This window comes from Coturnix japonica, chromosome 2 (genome assembly GCF_054131305.1).
Source record: "Coturnix japonica strain WE chromosome 2, WE-NBRP24, whole genome shotgun sequence".
NCBI lineage: Eukaryota > Metazoa > Chordata > Aves > Galliformes > Phasianidae > Coturnix > Coturnix japonica.
The window spans coordinates 120,522,640-120,540,714 of record NC_140664.1 but is presented as its reverse complement, the minus strand read 5'-3'; the positions used below and the strand labels follow the sequence as shown (position 1 = coordinate 120,540,714).

Here is an 18,075-nt window from a genome sequence, read left to right as displayed (position 1 = left end):
TTCTTGGAAATATTCTTGTTATGTACAGATGAATTCATTTTCAAGGGTTTTTTAATGCAAAAACTTCTATGTGTGTAAATATGAATAAAACTTACTAAGGGTTTTCTTTTTCTTAAAAGCTACTGCTTTACTACAGCTAGTAAAGGGTTCTGACCACTGGATTGTGGGTTTTATTAATTGCTTGGCAGAATCAGTAAGCGTTATATAGCTGCTTTTGTGTTGGGTATTTCTTGAGAGTCATTGGGCACACTGAACACAGTACATTCTAAATAACCACATTATAAATTATTGGGGGGTTTGCTGTAAATAAGACAGTCCATTACTTACGGACCCCTGATGATTTGTGGAGGTTTGTTTGCTTCTCATATTCCTTCTGCTACTACTTCAGTAGGGAATGCAAAAAAAACCAACATGTGACTTGCTTTCTGAAGTTCTCTTCTGCTGATGTTGTTTGGGGTGGGGAGTTGATGCAGTCACAAAGATATAACATCAGAAGAGCTTATGCTGGGTTCTTCAGCTGCTCTGCTATCGTTTATTCTTAGATAAAACTATATATGTGTTGTAAAGGCAGCAGTAGCAAACTCAAAACATCCTATAGGTTTCTGAACAGCTTGGGCCTCTGGTTTGTTTTCTTTTGCTTTCTGCTTAGCCAGCGTGTCTGACTGGGCTGGTTGGAGGCAGAATGAAGGACATGGTGGGAACTGGGAGAACTTTTTAATACTTTGAGTCTTCACCAGAGCTGATCTCTTTCAGGATTTCCATGTTTGTAAATCAGTACAGGGCATGAGTATTGAATTGGAGTGGGGGTAGTTGTGAAACTTTGTTAATAAATGTAAGTGCCTTAAGGTTTTACAAGCTAGGAGCTAAACTAGCAGAAATTACTCTCATTATTTTTTGAATGAAAGTGTAAACACATGATTAATATACCCATTTAACACTGTCACTCTGTTAGTGTTCCTTACAATTAAGCTGTGTTCTGCAGTTGTTTAGAGTAGTTTGCCCTTTGGTATATGGTGCTTACAGTGAGGGGTAGGTGAAGATTCTTGGTGTGCAGGGAGGAATGAGATTGTGTGTAATTTCCCATATGTTTATCTTTTAAGTGTTTTCCTTCCAAACTTAATAAGCATTAATACTCTTTGAAAGACCTAAACAGGGGCAGCTAGTTATTAGAATGTTTGTCTTTGACTTCCAAGTCGGTAGAAAAACACGTATTTACAGGATGTATGGCAGGGATTCTGAGGTGTCAAACACTGCCACAAGTACAACTAAGTTGCTAAAGTAAAGGTTTAGCATTTAGAAATGCATTTTATCTGGACGTCAATCTTTGTAGTAAGTGCACATATAATGGCAGTTTGAATTCCTTCCTAATGGCTAAACAAATTTCTTCTGATTTTTGGATCATCTGTTGTGCTATTGGTGTATCTGATCGGCTGCTGCAGGTAGCTTTTATATTATATTATATTATAAACACACAAAAGCGATTGTTAAGATCCTAATTTCTCCTCTTATTTTTGTTGTGGTGATTACAGAAACTCAGTCCCATGTTCCCGTGCTGCCTGCAGTGAACACCTACATACAGAGAGCAGGAATACAAAATTCCTGCAAAGCACACATTTTTTTTACTGTTGCAAAGGAGTGAAACCTTTAACATTTGGGTAGAATAGATGCTGCTTCATTTTAAAGTGATCGAAGTAAACCCCCTGAACTTTTGCATTAGATAAGTACTCTTATTTAAGTGGTGTTCTTGAGGCCCAGTGACCTTCACTGTTCTGTCTTCATAGCGCTACTTTAGCGGAGATTCTTCAGATAATCTTTGATATGCTAAAATAGAAAGCATGTACACATACAGAGTTACTAAAAGCCTGTGTATACAATGTACTGGTTTCAGCATGTACGTGTAGTTAATGAAGCAGGGATTAACAACTAAAGCCATACACCTGTGTAGTGTTCTGCAGTAATTTCTGAGTTTCATGCTCTCACGTAAGCCCTTAGAAGGCCGCGTCCTTAAAAGATGCTCAGAAACATGCTGTAATGATTCAATTTCTTCCTAATTTTCTTGGTATCACTTTGGTTTTCTTTCTGTACAAAATAACCACGGATTTTCTTTCATTACTACTTTAACATCTTAAGCCAGGAGCGGGGCTTTGTGGCTGCCATAGCAGTTGAAGCATCTTACTGCTCTTGACTATGCATGATAAAGGCACTTGCCCCACGTTCCTCTTGCTGTTCTTAGGCTGTGCTGATGAAACTTCTGGCTACAGGGCAGCAGAATTTGCAAAATAAGGCCCTGTCCGCAAGGCCTTTATTTATTTTTTTTTTTTGCTTTTTTCCCTCCTGATACTTTGAAATGATCCTTCTTCACTAGGAGAGTGGTTAGGCCCTGGAACAGGCTGCCCAGGGAGGTTGTGGATGCCCCGTCCTTGGAGGTGTTCAAGGCCAGGTTGGACGGGGCCCTGGGCAACCTGATCTAGTAAAGGTGTATGCTTGGTGGCCCTGCCAGGCAGGGGGGTTGGAACTACATGATCCTTGAGGTCCCTTCCAACCCGGGTCATTCTGTGATTCTGTGAAATACTGGTGCACATTTTCCAAGCCTCATTCTTCTGCAGCTGTGGTTTAGAGTCCTGTCAAACGTGCTCCTTGTGTTCGGCAAATGGGGAAGGTGTTGCAACATAGGGGTCGGGCTATTACTGCTTGTCTTATAAAATTGGGCTGAGTTTTCACTGTAATAGAATTCCATGGAATGTTAACTGGCAAGGCAGGGACAGCTGGAAAGTTGGCCTTGCAGATGGCTGCTTCTGTACAAGTGTATGCACATACAAGTGTATGTAGGGACATGCCAGTGTGATAGGGAGAGGTAAACTGATCCTAGAGGTGTTTAGGGAAGGTCTAGATGTAGTACCTATGGACATGGGCGATATTGGTGGTAGGCGGACAGTTGGGCAAGATGATCTCAGAGGTTTTTTCCAACCTTAATGATTCTGTGAAATTAAAATGCCCTGAAAGTGCTTTGCTTCCAGCTTCAGTTTGTAGGGCCCTTGGTTTATCTGTGTGTTTATAGGGGGAAAACGCACAGAGAAGGTGGAATTCTTTATTCCATGGGGTAATCGCTTCCCTTGACACGACGAGCAATGGCAGGAAGGAGCCGGGCCGGGATGCGGGCCGAGAGCAGAGGGAGGAGCGGGTGCGGCGGGGTGCGGGACACTGCACTGCCCTGGGGTAAGGGAGAGCGACGTGAAGTGAGGAACCCTGCGCTGAAATCCTGTTCTACTCTGTCAGGGGAGAGAACGAGGATTGAAGAAGGGAGGAAAAGAGGTCACGGTGGGGGAGAGGTTTGTCTGGGAAGGTGCAGCTGCGGGCTGAGCCGGGCTGCGGGCAGCGGCCCCTGAGGGACACGAGGCGGGGAGCGGCGGGCGCGTAACGCCGCCAGGCTCCCGCGGCAGCTCCCGGCTGCGGAGCTCGCTCTGCCGCGGCCGCCTACATTTCCCAGCACTTCCCTGTGCCGAGCGGGCTGCGGGAGCCGCGCCGGCTGTCGCCATCCTCGCGGGGGGCTCGGCGCGGAGCGGGGCGGAGCTCGGCAGCTCCGGCCCCGCGGCAGCCGCGGCCCCGCAATACCCCCCCCCCTCCGCCCGCCCCGGTGCAGGCGCGGAGCCGGCGGCGCAGGGCGGCGGCAGACGGCGCGGAGCGGGCAGCGCCATGCGGGCTGCCGCCTGCCTCCTCTCGCTGGCGCTTTGCGCCCTGCCCGCCGCCTCAGGTGAGCGCCGGGGCCGGGGGGATGCGGGCCGAGGGCCGCCGCGGAGCCTCGCGCTGACGGGTGCCTCTCCCCTGCCCTGCAGGCGCCGGGCCGGTGGCGGGGCGGAGGGGCGAGAGCCGCTTCGCGGAGCGGGAGAGCATCAGGCCGCTGCGGTTGGTGTCCGGAGAGGGCGGCGGCGGGGCGCGGCGGCCGGCGCTGAGCACGCGGGTGCGGAACGGAGCGGCGCGGAGTCAGGTAGGAGCCGGGACGGCCCGTCCGCACCGCTCGGGTCCCGCTGAGCGCGTTCCGGCGGCGGGGAAGGACGCGCAGCGCCGGGCGCTGCTCGGGGCGCGGGTTGCCTCGGACCGCTCGTCCTGTCGTAGCGGCCCTGAACGGGTTAAAACGGCCCCCGAGCCGCTGGTTTCCATCCCCCCGAGCAGCCGTCAGCCGCAGCTCCAGGCGGGCACAGCCCCGAGGGCTCCTCGGCGCGGCTGCGGTGCGGGGCGCTGTGCGGGCAGATAGAACTTAACGGGGGGATTCGGCCTGCGCGGCGCTGCGGGGTGAGCCCCGCGCACACCAATCGCTACAGCTTTTATTCATACTAATACGGTGATTTTAGTGCCGGTGGCTGGAGGTGGGGCGCGAATGTTACATCTAACGGGAAAAGATGCTGTGTGCGTTGTCACTGAGAGCCTGACAAACCTGGGCGCTTGGGGTGGCTGCTGGGATCCAAGTGAGCTGCAGGCCTCTGCCTGCCCTGTGCCAATGGCAATTTCAGGCATCACACAGCTGGAAAATGGGCTCAGATTTTTTTGTAGCCCTTAATAAGCACCGACAACTTCTTTTTTCTTTTTTTCTAAGCGTACATGTAGTTGAATAACAAATGTTCTCTTCATAGCGTATCTGTTCGCCTCTGAACATCACTGAATCTACATAAAGATCCTTCAGATCTGAAGGCTGTACTTACATTATAATAAAATAGGCTTTTATAACTTCCGAGCTTCATTCTGTGTTTAAAAAACCTGCCATGTCAGGGCTCTTTGGAGACTCCCAGCCATTCACCTGCTCGGTGCTGTGTGGTGCTGCTGGCTGAGGTGGCTGTGCTGCATTTGGACCAACCATTAGGTGTCACAAACTTACAGAACCAAACCGTTGGTTTAAGGGCTTTGTTTTCACGGTCATCTCAAACTTCATTCATCAAACCTTCTGCTCTTAATGATTTTTTAGGTCATCCATGTTTCGTTGTCACTAGTCAGTATTAGTTCTACTCCCACCAGCAGAAAGTAGATCTAGTGGGATAAAAAGAGTTAAACACATTCATTTCACTGCAGTCTCCTCGCTAAACTGAAGCTGTATGTGTGAAACTCTGCACACAACCACAACTTTTCCTCCTGATGAAGAAATTTTCCTTTACTGCTGAGAATGCTGTCTGCCTCCCCGTGGCTTCTGCTGGTTGTGATTCCTCCCCCCAAAGGATGCAGCTGGCAGGGATTTGGGAGAAGATATCGATGCGGAATCTGGCTGAGCTGAGTGGAGCCGGACTGCTTTTGTGTGCTTCTTGCACAGGGCACAGTTACATCTTAATTACAGGATGTGCATCCCTCGCTCAGAGATCTGAGTCAGCTTGGCAGCACGGGCAGCAGCACGGCTGCATTCACCTAACACGGCTCCATAGGAGCTGCCTTTGGGATTGTGTGTGTGCAGCCGCAGCACTCACTGTAGTAGTTAATATCTTGACTCTAAAAGTCTGGCATGCCATAAAAATCAGCTTACCTCTGCCAGAGTGCATCTCAAAGCTACACATTGTTAACTTCTCCTTTTGGGAGGCTGGTAGAAGCCACAGAAGGCATAAAGGTAAGGAGTGCTGGGTTCTGCTGACATGTGAACAGACACCCAAGTGCACTCTGCTTTGTCAGCAACTCAGATCAGTGACACAGAGATGCTCTCAATCAATAATGGTTTATATGTTTTGTGTTTAAATAGGCTTTGACTGCCTCTAAACCCCATTCTATCCATTGCTAGTTTTTTTTTTTTTTTTTGGACAGATGTGTATCACAGAACATCTGATCTCAAACTAAAGCTTTAAGCATAAGCTAATGACCTTGTGGGTTGGTTTAGGAATTGCATGTCTTGGAGGGGGCCAAAGCATTAAGGAAGAACCTGGGATGGCAAAGGACAAGCAGCCATGTATAGAAGAACAGAGATATTCAAAAGGGATGGTGCAGAGCACTGGACAACGAGGCTGTGACTGAGGACTTAATGTAAAACAATGTAATTGTGTTATGAGTTGGATAAAGATAAAAGGGAAGAGAGAGATTAGCGAAGCTGGAGAGAAGGAAGTTGCATTAAATTGGATCCCTTTAATTCCTGGATTAAAGCTTCAGCCTCTGAAAGGGCAGAAGTTGTACAAGAGGGCTGCCAGTCTGAGTCCAGGATTGCACAAAGGAAATGAAGATGAAAGCTCAGGGGGGAGCAGCAGCACTGGGGTGACAGGAAGGAATGGAAGGCAAAAGTGATGGAAAAGTAATGGATTTCTAGAAATCTGTGGGTTTTTTTTCAACATTTGTTTTCTCTAGCAACTTCCTTAGTTATGTTTGTTTTGGGTTTTCTGATCCATTGCCATCACTATAACTATGGAGTGACTTCTCAACACACATGCTTTACTATTATGCAGAAAAATAGCATGTGTGTGTACTCAACCTAGAAACCCAGAATGAAATTGCTGGAGAAACAATTCAGTATACTCAGTCTGAGCTGTCTAAGATCGATGGACTTCAGGGCACAGCACAAGGGAAGTGTTGTAGGCTGCTACATATTCATGTCGTTAACATTTTAATGCATGATGTTTGGTGAGCACTGAAGCATTCACTTGCCTTTGGGTTTTTGCTTTTAATTCTACTATGGAATAAAGTCAGTACAATATCCATGACATTCGTCTCTTCCCCAAAGGGGGGCCTATTAGCAGCTGCACAGTATTTAATCTAAAGGGTAATCAAGATAAGATGTATCTGAGAAGGTGTGAATATTGATATTATCATTACTGTTCTCCAGGATCATAGCAAGGGACACTTAATTCACTGTTGCATAAATAAACCTATTTGAAAATGAACATCTCGTATAACATGGGCGTTCCGTAACGGAGTCTTGACTAGGATTCTTATCTTTTAAGACCAAGAATGTTCATGCTATTGAAAATATAAGGAGCCTTTTGACTGCATGTCTTCTGCCATATTTTGCTAGGGTTTAGATGCACAAGTTCCTTAATACTTTCATTTAGTTTGAGACCAAATTTCACAGTTCCACAAATTGATCAGGAAGCATGGCTAACAGATTTCTTAAATGACTTCTTACTGCTCATAATCAATTGCAGAGAAGCTCTGCTGTGACATGATGAGCTTGTGTGGCTTTGCTCGTTCTTTGAATGTAAATCACCCATCAGTTACTCAGGTCTTGCCCACCATTTTTTATTGACCGTTGACCATAGCAGGACACGGGGTTAAGTTAAAAGAGGGAAGATTTAGGTTGGATGTTAGGGGGAAGTTCTTTATTAGGAGAGTGGTTAGGCCGTGAAACAGGCTGCCCAGGGAGGTTGTGGATGCCCCGTCCTTGGAGGTGTTCAAGGCCAGGTTGGACGGGGCCCTGGGCAACCTGATCTAGTAAATGTGTATGTTTGGTGGCCCTGCCAGGCAGGGGGGTTGGAACTACATGATCCTTGAGGTCCCTTCCCACCCAGATCATTCTGTGATTCTGTGATTTTCTGACTTGTTGGACTTTCCTCTAGCCTCAGACCAGCATACCCCTATTCTTTGCAAGGTGCTTTGTAACTGCTAATTCTATTTGAAACATGTTGCTTTCTGTTCTGGCGCTGTCAACTTCTGATGATATTAAAATTTCCTGTGTTTGGTAGCTCAAACAATTAGTAATCCGTGGTTAAAAATGTGTTCTGACTGCTGAGGGTTTTATAAAACAGCTCTGGATTTTGGGACTGCTGGAATGATGACTGATGAAAAAAGAAGTGTCATGAGAAATTGCTCAATTCTGAGAATTATTTTCTGCCCACTTAGTCAAGTGATTGCTGTCTCTTGGAGAAACTTCGGCACAATTTGCAGTCAACCTATCATAAAATCAAAGGGGGAGGAGGATAAACTGGGACGGAGGCTGTAGTGAGCAAAAAGAACATGCATTTGGTTCGCTGCCAGATCTGGTTTTCTTCCTGCCTCGTTGCTTCTCCTCTCCCTTTCCTTAAGGTTTATAAGGCGTTTGGCAAAATGCATGTATTATTTTGTAGTATTTAACATGTGCTGTTCTGCAGTATTTGTGTAAGGATAAGATTCTCCGTCAACCTGACAATAATCTGCTTCCATGAATATATGAATGGCAGTTAAAACACCAATCCTCACGATGCAGGTCCTGCCTTCATGAAGAAGAAATGCTGTAGGCAGTTTTTGCTATAGACTGTCGCATGCTGCAAGGACATTCAGAATGCCCTTTGTTTTCTGTGGTAGGAAGGACTTTCAGTTCTGACTTTTTATAATACATATCTGCTCATGGCACGTGTTTTGATAATCTATAGGCAAAGAATAGTCCGGATTTCTAATTCATCCTTCTTTACAAGCTCATTTCAGGAAAATCCTTACTTCATAATAAGATTGTTATGACATTGAATAAATATGCCCCAAAAAGCACCCAGAAAAATACTTCTATTAGCTGCTACTTCTGTGTTCTTGTAGAAATATCATATCAAGACTCAGATTTTGAAGGGCGATTGAAAAACACTGGTGTCCTAATTTTGGAAAGAAAAGGCTGCATGGGAAATAGTTGTTCTGTGGCGTCTTCTTTCTCATATAATAGCAGAGCTGAGGAGAGACATTCCAAGAGCTATTTCTTAATCTCATAAAACAGCTTTAATACAGTCTTGAAGGATCCTAAAGACTCAGATATACTAATGCTTATAGAAATCCTTATAGAAACTATCTTTCTCACCATTAGCTTGTTGCTGTGATCAATGTAATAGCTATGTGTTTAAGATCTGAGTCTGATAGAGCAGCTTTTTCCAGCGCTGGTAATCAATATCTATATCTCCTCCTGATCTGTGCTGATGCACCTGAGTGCAGGACCACATTGAAAATTCTCTCTTGTAGAGTTTCACTTGAAGATCCCTGTTTTGGGGCTCTCATGGCTAACGATCTGCTATAGCACAGTTACAGTGCTGAAGCATGTGTTGCATTCTAAACAGTGTCAGGATAAATACTGCTAAGGTTTACCCAAACTATGGAGGAAGTATGAAGGCTGCTCCAAAAGTGATGCCTCCTATTTTATTACACTGTCCCACCATGTCAAAGGTGGATGTTGGTGCATAGTATGGCAGTAGAGGTTGAACCTTCCCATAATATTCCATTATATTTTGTTGCTGCGTGACAGATGACAGCAGAGAGGCAGTCTGACAAAATGGCATCTGTCATGGCGTGTATGAAGCAAAGGGATGTCATTAAATTCCTACACGTGGAAAAAATGGTATATTCATTGACAGTTGCTGAACATTTATGGAGACCAAACAGTGGATGTCAGCACGGTGAAACAGTGGGTGATGTGTTTTCCCAGTGGTGACAGCGATGTGAAAGACAAGCCAAGTCCCAGATGGCCACGAACAGCTGTCATACCATGGAATGAAGAGTGTCTTGATCAGCTCATCTGTGTGAATCAGCTAATGGTGGTTACTATATTGAAAAACAGGGTTTTGTAGCTGAGAATTTTCTCTATCAAATAGTGTTGTGCATTTTGTAGCTGTTGCAGTCCCCATGGAAATAAATAGGAGGCATTACTTTTAGAGCAACCTATGTACAGATTAAGTTAGCATTTACTCTAGATTTTTTGCCACAAGCACATTATGGATATACATATACCACAGTCCTAGTAGGTGTCATATCATGTTTGCTACTTCTGGTCTCAGTAACTCTGTACCGGCCTTTAAGACACTCAAGACCAAGAGCTTTTCTTAGGGTTCTGCCTGTTTCCCAAATATATGTTCCACTGGCTAGTGGTCTTCTACCTCAGAGCAACTGTGATGGGGTTTGCAGTCCTTTCACTCCCTACAGCCCACTCCCGCCAGGTTTCTCTCTTTGGAGGATGGGAACCTTCATCCTTGTCTCTGATGGATTTGAACTGAAGCTGCTTCTCCTTGGTAGGCTGCTGTCCTCTTCAGGGGAAGGATTCCACAGGAATGCCAGGTGATCTGGCTGCCCAGGCCTGTGTTTGCTCCCTGGGCCTGGATGTGAAGGGTGAAGCCTATTAGTAGAAGAGGGCCAAGCCAACACCTCTTAGACACAAGCTTGTGGGATCTTCCTACTCCAGATCACACAGACAGAATCAACAACTGTAGGCACTGAGAGAAATCAACTGGCCTCTCATTTTTCTATTGACATGGTTCGGGCTTTTGGTCCATAAATATCCTCTTCCAGTGTTGCATTTCCTAGTAACCATTTAGTTTTATGTACGCCAGATGTTAACCAAAGCAGCTGCATTTTGCATTTCCAGAAATGACCATGTAAGGGAAGGTTAATGTTTCTTCCCAGGTCTCTATTGAGTGAGTACTGAGTAGCAAAGTTTGCTGAAGGGCTGCATGGGAGTATTGACTGAGAATGTGGATGGGGTGGGCTCTGCCAACCTGGAGTGTGCACTCCCATGAGGGGAATGGTTGGTTGGGTGTGTTCAGATGTACAGTTAATGTCTGAGGTTAAAGCCTTGACAAATACTATGTAGTAAGTGACAAATGCTGCAAGGACGTTTAACCATTGAGTCAGTAAGAGTCCAACTTGAAACCTGGACTCAGTTAAAGTTAAAAGCACAGCATCGCTGCTGGCTATTTGCCATTAGGCAGTGAAAATTTGACCTGCTGTCATTTCTCTACCCATACATGTGGATGAGCCCTCTGACACTGAGCTCAAAATTTCCCAGAGACTTGCAGTATATAGAAACACATTATGTTACAGAAAGGGCTCCTCAGAGTATTTTGGTCCCTGAAATTCTGTGGGAATGAAAAAATCCATTGGCTCTTTCAGAAAAATGCGTATAGTAAAAATGTTGATTCATTGCGACCTCTTAGGCTTTATCAAGAAGAAAATGAGTTTTGAATTACGAACTTTTCTGTCTTTTTGCAGCTTTAAACAGGACCTTGATACCTGAATGTAGAGAGTGAGTCATATTTAAAAAGAAATATCTGTGGAGTTGAGCAATATATTGGCATGCCTGGGGTCTGCAAGTTTAATCAAGCCCGTTGTGCTGACAGATTGTTAGTAAACTTTCTGCTGTTGCTCGAGAACTGTTTATGGGAAAAATTTGTTAGCCGTGTTGGTAAGCATGAGGTGTCAAGCAGTGCTTGCTATGCACAGTGGAAGAGATAATCCTCTGGTGATCTTTCTTTAGTTTACAAACTAAGCATAAGACAGTTGACAATGTTTGGAATATGTGACTGTATTGCTGAATGAAGCGTTACTTGCTGATATTTGGTGTACAAAGCAGCAGAGTAGCTTGCGCTCTTTTATTACTTTTGAATGCTTTTTTTCTTTTTTTTTTTGTGTGTGTAATGCATAACCAGCATTCATGTAGCATTTCTGCGGATTCCTCTGCTAGGGGAACTCTGTTGCTTCATTTGTGAAGTCTACGAGAGTTGCTAAAAAGGGTATATTTCTCTAAACATTATCAGTTTATTCTAGAATTTGGAAAATGTGCAGCTAGAAATGACCTCAAAGCACCATCTGCTTTAGTGAAGGAAAAGTCCAAATTCCTTCACTTGTATATTCATTGAACTTGCCTTCTTGCCTAAATGGCGTCCTTGGGACAATACGGTTCTTTCTACAGCTGAATGACACAGTGACCAGATGGTTCATCCTCAAGTGCTGCCTTCAGTGCCTGCGTCGCCTCTGTTGTTGTGTATTCCCTCTATCTGCAGATTCATTGTGCTTTATTTGTTTGCTGCAGCTGTGCATGAGGAGCTGCTCATCTGAGCTCTTTCCACTTGAAACTGCCAGATGTCCTCAAGGATTGGATCTTGTTAAGACAGTTTCGTGTAAGAAAGATTTTCCGTGTCTGAGTCTTTTCCCTTATACTTCTTCACAAGGACGTAGGTTCACCATGTAGTTACACAATCGGGTCCTGAAGCGTCTTCCTGTGTTGCTCTTCACTGTATATCTGACTCTGAAACCTACAATTGCTGCAGGAAGCAATGAACACCGTGGAGTCCATATATCACAGATGAGTCTGTTTTTTCTCCTTCCCAGTCTGGGTTTAGAAATGCAATCTTCCATGGTCATCAAAGTTTTTACACGAATTATGACAGGAGAACATTTTGGTCAGTATGATGTTGTTGATGACTTTACTTTGTTTCCTACTTGCAATCCATCACTTTATTAGTCACCCTTATAACAAACTATTTTACCATACTTTCCTAGCCATTAATCTTTCATGAAGAACCTCATCCAATGTGTTTTAAAAACAAGAGGTTGAGCAGACACTGGTTTTATGCTTTTCCCCAGCACTGTACATTGATTGTGACTTTTATACACGAATCATTGTTGCTTCCCTTTAAGAAAAATAAAAGAGTACCCTTTCCCAAATGTTATTCCTTTCACTGGGATGTGGACTTTCACAGTGACAGAAGCTACAGTAATTAGTCTCATAGGAAATCCAAAGTTATCACTAAAATTTTCTTAGAGGAGTGTAATCAGAAAACATAGTGGATATGTGATCCAGTTGCATGTGTTCTTTTTTCCTCTGGGGCTAGAAACAAGCGTCACATTGCTTCTTGGGAAGCAGCATCTTGCCCACTCAGTTCCTTAAATTCGTCTATTCAGATCTGTGAGATCAAATGGCAGTTCATGCTAAATTTGCGAGCAGTGACAAGCCTGATAGTTTTCCTGTCTTCGTTGCTCCATCCATTAACCTTGGGTGATTTCTGAGGAAGATGAAATAGGGGCAAGGAAGGACAGCAAGGAGGAGAAGCTTTCAGGGGTAAATAAAGAGGTTTTTTTGATAAGTCAGATTGTTGTAACTGTTCGGAGATGTCCATAGTTGTGGTGCGCTGTGCAGAGGTGTGGGGTGAGATGTGAGAGCAGGTGGAGCTGAGTCCAGCAGGGCTCAGCACCACACATCTGTAGGACTTCTGATGGATCGCTGCTGCTGCCCAGATGTTGGATGTGCAGTGCTAATATCTACGTGATAGATTGCACAGCTATTTGTTCAAGCCTGACTTTTCCTGCTGCTTCTCCCCTCACGTCTCACTGGGGACTCTTATTTTACTGCTCTGAGTACGTGCAGACAGCCTCTGCTTTCAAAACTGCAAGTAAATAATAAAGGAGATTTTTTTTTTTTACTACCGAGAGGGATCACTACTGGCATTTTAGAGGCACAAGTAGTCCCTGCTTCTTATTTCATTGATACTGTGGTGTTTATGTGGAGAAAAGCTATTTTAGGTCATGTTTACGGCTTCGATAGGACCTTCATCTGACAGGAGCTGGCAAAGCTCCACTGCAGTGAATGGGGCGAAGGCACCACACTCCGGCTGGCTGCCTTAACCCCACTCTGCCTTCCTGTGTTTGGCATGGAAAACAAATGTGTGATCAACAATGAACACGGACCTCCAAAAGCCTTTTCTTATTTCTGGCTTTTCCTCAGAAATGGAAGTTTTCAAACAAACTTCTCATCTTACGGGCACCTACAATATCCTGCAGAACTGGATTAATCACAACACAGCTGAGGCTGAAACATATCTTCACTACGTGTGTGTGTGTGTGTGTGTGTGTGTGCTAATTAGCCCCAGGTGGCATCAATTTGATGATTGTTTTCGAAGTCGCTCTTATTTATTTTTAGGTAAATGTACAATAAAACATTAATATATTTTTTTTTGCTGAATTTCATTAATGTTTTTATTTGATTTCTTATGGGCTTACCTGTCTCCACTGAATTTAAGAGGCAGATGTTTCATGCAAACTTAAAGGATTGGTAACAAGCTGAGATTTTTGTCCTCCTATTAAATAAAGGGGGCAAGTTAGATGAATATCTAGGGAAGCTATTATTTTGTAAATAGTGTCTGCCGTAAAGCCTCATTGTTCTTGCTGTCTCTGAAGTACAGGTTTCAAGTTCTCTCTTTCTATAACATTCCGTATATCTTTCTTCATTCTCTTGATGCTTTTCTTTCGAGTGTACAAATCTGATCACAATCTTTTAATTACAAACCACAGTGCTATATCAATAGTAGTGAATACAGAATTCCTTACATCAAAGGGTAAGCATACAAATTGGATTGGGTTTACTCACATATATATATTTTAAGTAGAGAAGGCATTCTTATCTCCTGCATTCTCCTCTCTCTCTTCTTATTATCTCTTCCAGCAAAACTTAGGAAAAGCATCTAAGAGCTTTATAAAGAATAATTCAGAAGGAAGAAAGGTGCATTACTAGGAAGTTCACACTTCAGTCACAGTATATTTTTAATTCTCTTTTTCCTTATTTTAATGAGGAAAAATGTTAGTCATTATGTTGCCATGCCAATTCCAACATCCAACTAGTTATAATGAACGTGAGAACATTTCTAAGACATCTCCTTTCAAAATTCTTGTTAATGTGATTGTTAAGAAAGCGTGTAGCTTGTAAACCTTTCACTGCTGATCGAAACATTTGCTCAGTTTGAAATCAGAGTATTCTGAGTGCTTTGTGTTGAGGGTTACCTTCAGGATAGTGCAATGAGGCTCACCACTGACCTGCAGTCCTGTGCTTTGGTTGCAGCTTATGTACCTGTATTCCCCCTGGAGATGCTCAGGGCTGGTTTCTGCAGGAGGCTGATTCTGGAGGGACTGTGTTGGGAATGCTCATTATTTTGCTGTGTTTCTTTAGAACGCTCATGCATGGTTCTGATCACCCAACTCCTTTGTTACTGCTGTGATCCCTAAAGCATGGATCATGAGATTTAGTAAACTCAAATCCCTCTTGGTCTGGCAGTAAGGTTTGTGTACCACTTTTGTTTTTCTAGAGGTCAAGCCTTAATATCTTTGCATTTAATGGTTTGGAATAGTCCTTTCCATTCCACTGACTTTGATTCCTTTCAGACTTACATTTAAATGCTTAAACTTCATGATCTTTGACAAAGCCAGCTCCCACGTAGTTGCATTAGATGCATCAGATTCTTAGTATTTTTTACAAGAGGAGCTCAGGGGGTAGTACACCTTATGTAGCACTTGTAATCTCATCTGAAAACACTGTTGTGGGAGCTGTTTTTGATATTTTCTTTCTTTAGTTGCGCGACATTAAAATTTCAGAACTTCTTGATAGTTTTAGGGGCGCAGGCACTGTGCTCTCCCATTTCACTACTGGAGCCTTCTCCCCGGCTCTTGCTCATATTCTGCATTGAGTGCGTCCCTCTGGTCTCCAGGAACTCCCTTGTAATGACTCGTTTGTCAGGCACTGATGTGTCATACCCATGGTTGCTAAAATAGCCTCACATTTTCTGAGAAAGTTCTGTGGTTTGAGAACAAGATGACGTAATTGATTGTCTTGCTTCGGTGGTTCAGAGGAGCCTTTGAAGGTGTCTTTCTTGTTACCTCTGCTCAAATGAGATGTCAGAGATGCACCCTGATTTTCTTTCTTTGGATTCTTTTACAGACATATGTCTACGAACCTGGCGTCCCTTCCAGCTGGCCATTTTACCATTTGCTGAGCAGGCATATCGATGTACTTAAAAACACTGTAGAGCCAAGACTAAAAAATCCATTTATATTTTTGTGGCTCTTTACCAGATATTCAGAAGAATGGTTATCCTAAAAAATATGCTGGCTATTACTCTTAAGGTGCAGATTTTTGCTATGCTGGATGAGATCTGTTAGCTGTCATTGAAGGGGGAGATCTGTCTTCCTCCGTGCTCTCTGGCTTCATGTCCCCTCCAGCTCCTTTCCATTGCATCTGGGCATACTGTGGCTTTATATTTTATTTGGATCAGCTTATTTGTCCAGCAGAAAACTGATCCACTCCAAGTAACGATTAATTTTCTGACACTGATCTGAATTTGGGCAGGCACACAGCCAGCAAGGGGGAGCAGGGAGGAGGCAGGACTGCATATAGATCTACAGCTGGGATTGAAGGATTCTTTGTGTATGTGAAGGCTGCCATTTCTGGAAAGGGCTGAATTTGTCTGGGTATCCAAAATGTGCATCTTTGCATCTCAGTTGGTTTGAAATAAATTTGAGATACACTTGATTGCATGTGAGTGTAAACTTAATGGTGAGTTTCATGGGTTTGTACTGCTTGCTTTGGAGGGGTAGCAACATCTGTTGAAAGTTTTTTCACTCTAATTTATTAATAGGCGTTTTCTCCCATAAATCTGCATTAAGAGCTTCTGTCAGGCAGTAAGTGTGGTCCAGGGTCACCTCAGAAATACATTAGCCTTGCGACTGCATGCCTTATAGACCTGTCTAGGGGAAGAAACTTCCCAGAACAAATCAATATGATGCAATATACCCAGCAGGGTAAAAACAAAGAAGGAAACAAACCCTGAACTAACGATAATAAAACATCACGAAATGCCAAAAATCCCCATCCATCTTTGCACTTACAGCTATATTCTTATAAATGCAAAATTAGCAGAGGTATGTTTTTTGTCACAAAGGCTACATTTGCTATATACAGATTTAAATTATGCTTTTTATATTCTTCAGTATAAGCATTTGGTGATATAGAAGATTTAGTTATAGTGCATACATATATCAGAATGATGGCGAATGCAGCTAACAAATAATAAAGCCAGCAAATAATGAAGTTCTTTACATTTAATAAAGTAGCAATGAAAAGTGAGCAGCTGTGCTGGTGTTACTCCTCTGATCACGAGGTGGTTGTTTCTGAGCAAGTAGATAAATGAAGGTTATCGAGGGTTAGCAAACATGCTGCAGTGGAGCATTTGAATGACTAAACCAGCATTGGCCCACACTGTGTTTTGTGGTCCTTGGCCTGTTATATCCTCTTTGTGAACAGCAGCTTCATCCTTCAAATCTAGCAAGAAGAGGAGTTTCAAAACCATATTCAAAACAAACTCTGCTGCCTGAGAGTTGGAATTGAACTGCCAGTGCTAATGAGATAATTAGCTGACAGTTCTTTTAGTCGTGGTTGTGCTAACCATGGGCTAGCTGCCTCTCAGTGGGATCAACAAAGTGGTGGTGCTGGTGTGGTGCCCCTATATGGGAGGGTATCCATGTTGCCTCATGGGTACTGTGCCTCACTATCATTTGAGACTAGTTTGGCTTCCTTAATTCCGATTAAGGGATTCAGAAACTGGTGATATGAAGGAATTTCCTTCTTTTACTTCTTTCCTTTTTATTTTTTTTCTCTCTCTCTTTATATATACAAAGTAGGTTTTTAATATTGATGGTAATTCATCACTGACATCATTTAGTTGGATAAGATAAAGTGTATGACAAATTCACTTACTTGGTCAAAGATTATACATTTTTTCAAAAGAGGTGCTCTTACAGCATTCAAGAATGACAAGAACTGCTCAGTAAAGTTCTGTGGCCTGTGGTACAAAGCACGTTAGATAGAATGGGGGTAGCTCAAATTATATGTGACTCAACTGTATCTATTAAGGGGTCTTCTAAGAAGCTTTACAGTTTATTACTGCATCCTTCTAAACCATGGTTTAGATATCTGGAATCTTTCATGTATGCACATTCAGTACAGTGGCACAATGAGGTGTTTTTGTTCTCTATTGAGGAAAACTTCCTTGATTTTTTTTTTTTCTTTTTTTTTTAAAGAAATCAACTGTTTGCAAATACTTTTTCACCGCTGTTACTTTTTTTAATTGCTAAAAGTCATGTTTCTACAATAACAAGAAAATTTGGCTACAAGGCAACTCAAAATATCATAAAAAAACATACAGATTCTCTCAGTTTCCTATGTCTTTATTGCTGTTCCTTTGCAGGCAAACTGGTATTCTCAACTCTTCTGGATTTAGTGCCTATTGAAAGCCTGCCAGTAGTTTTAGAGAGAGTGAATTTGATGATTCATATTATCCCATCCTGTCCTGTGTTTCCCAGACTTTTCAATAAATCATTTGTTAGTTGTACTGTCCTGTATTGTACTTTGAGAAGTGTGGTATGGAGTTGTAAGTGGTCGTTCAGTGCTTCTTTTAGATCTCAGTCTACATGCTTCAAATCCTAATTGGTAGATTTCAATGGAAAGAAAGTAAAGAATGAACTGAAACTGCTCCAGCATGTCTGAAAGTAGCTTTTCTTACTAATTAGTTAAATAACATCGCTGTTCAGTTTCTTGGGAGTTTTAAGCTCTGAAAACAAGCGTTGCATTTCCAT

The 18,075-nt window shown here is 43.2% G+C and overlaps 1 protein-coding gene across 12 annotated transcripts in view; it reads left to right on the top strand.

Moving 5' to 3' along the window:
• Positions 1-3,423: 3,423 nt before the first annotated feature.
• The window catches only part of ADAM22 (ADAM metallopeptidase domain 22), a 123,334-nt gene continuing 108,682 nt past the window's right edge, over positions 3,424-18,075 (top strand). For 11 of the 12 annotated variants that reach the window (XM_032443099.2, XM_015853472.3, XM_015853471.3 and 8 more), the window contains exons 1-2: positions 3,426-3,751; positions 3,834-3,985. In XM_032443099.2, coding sequence (XP_032298990.2) covers positions 3,694-3,751; positions 3,834-3,985 — 210 coding nt within the window. In that variant the 5' untranslated portion in view covers positions 3,426-3,693. Of the gene's footprint in view, positions 3,752-3,833; positions 3,986-18,075 lie in introns of all 12 variants that reach the window. The other variant, XM_085540614.1, reaches the window with a different exon arrangement.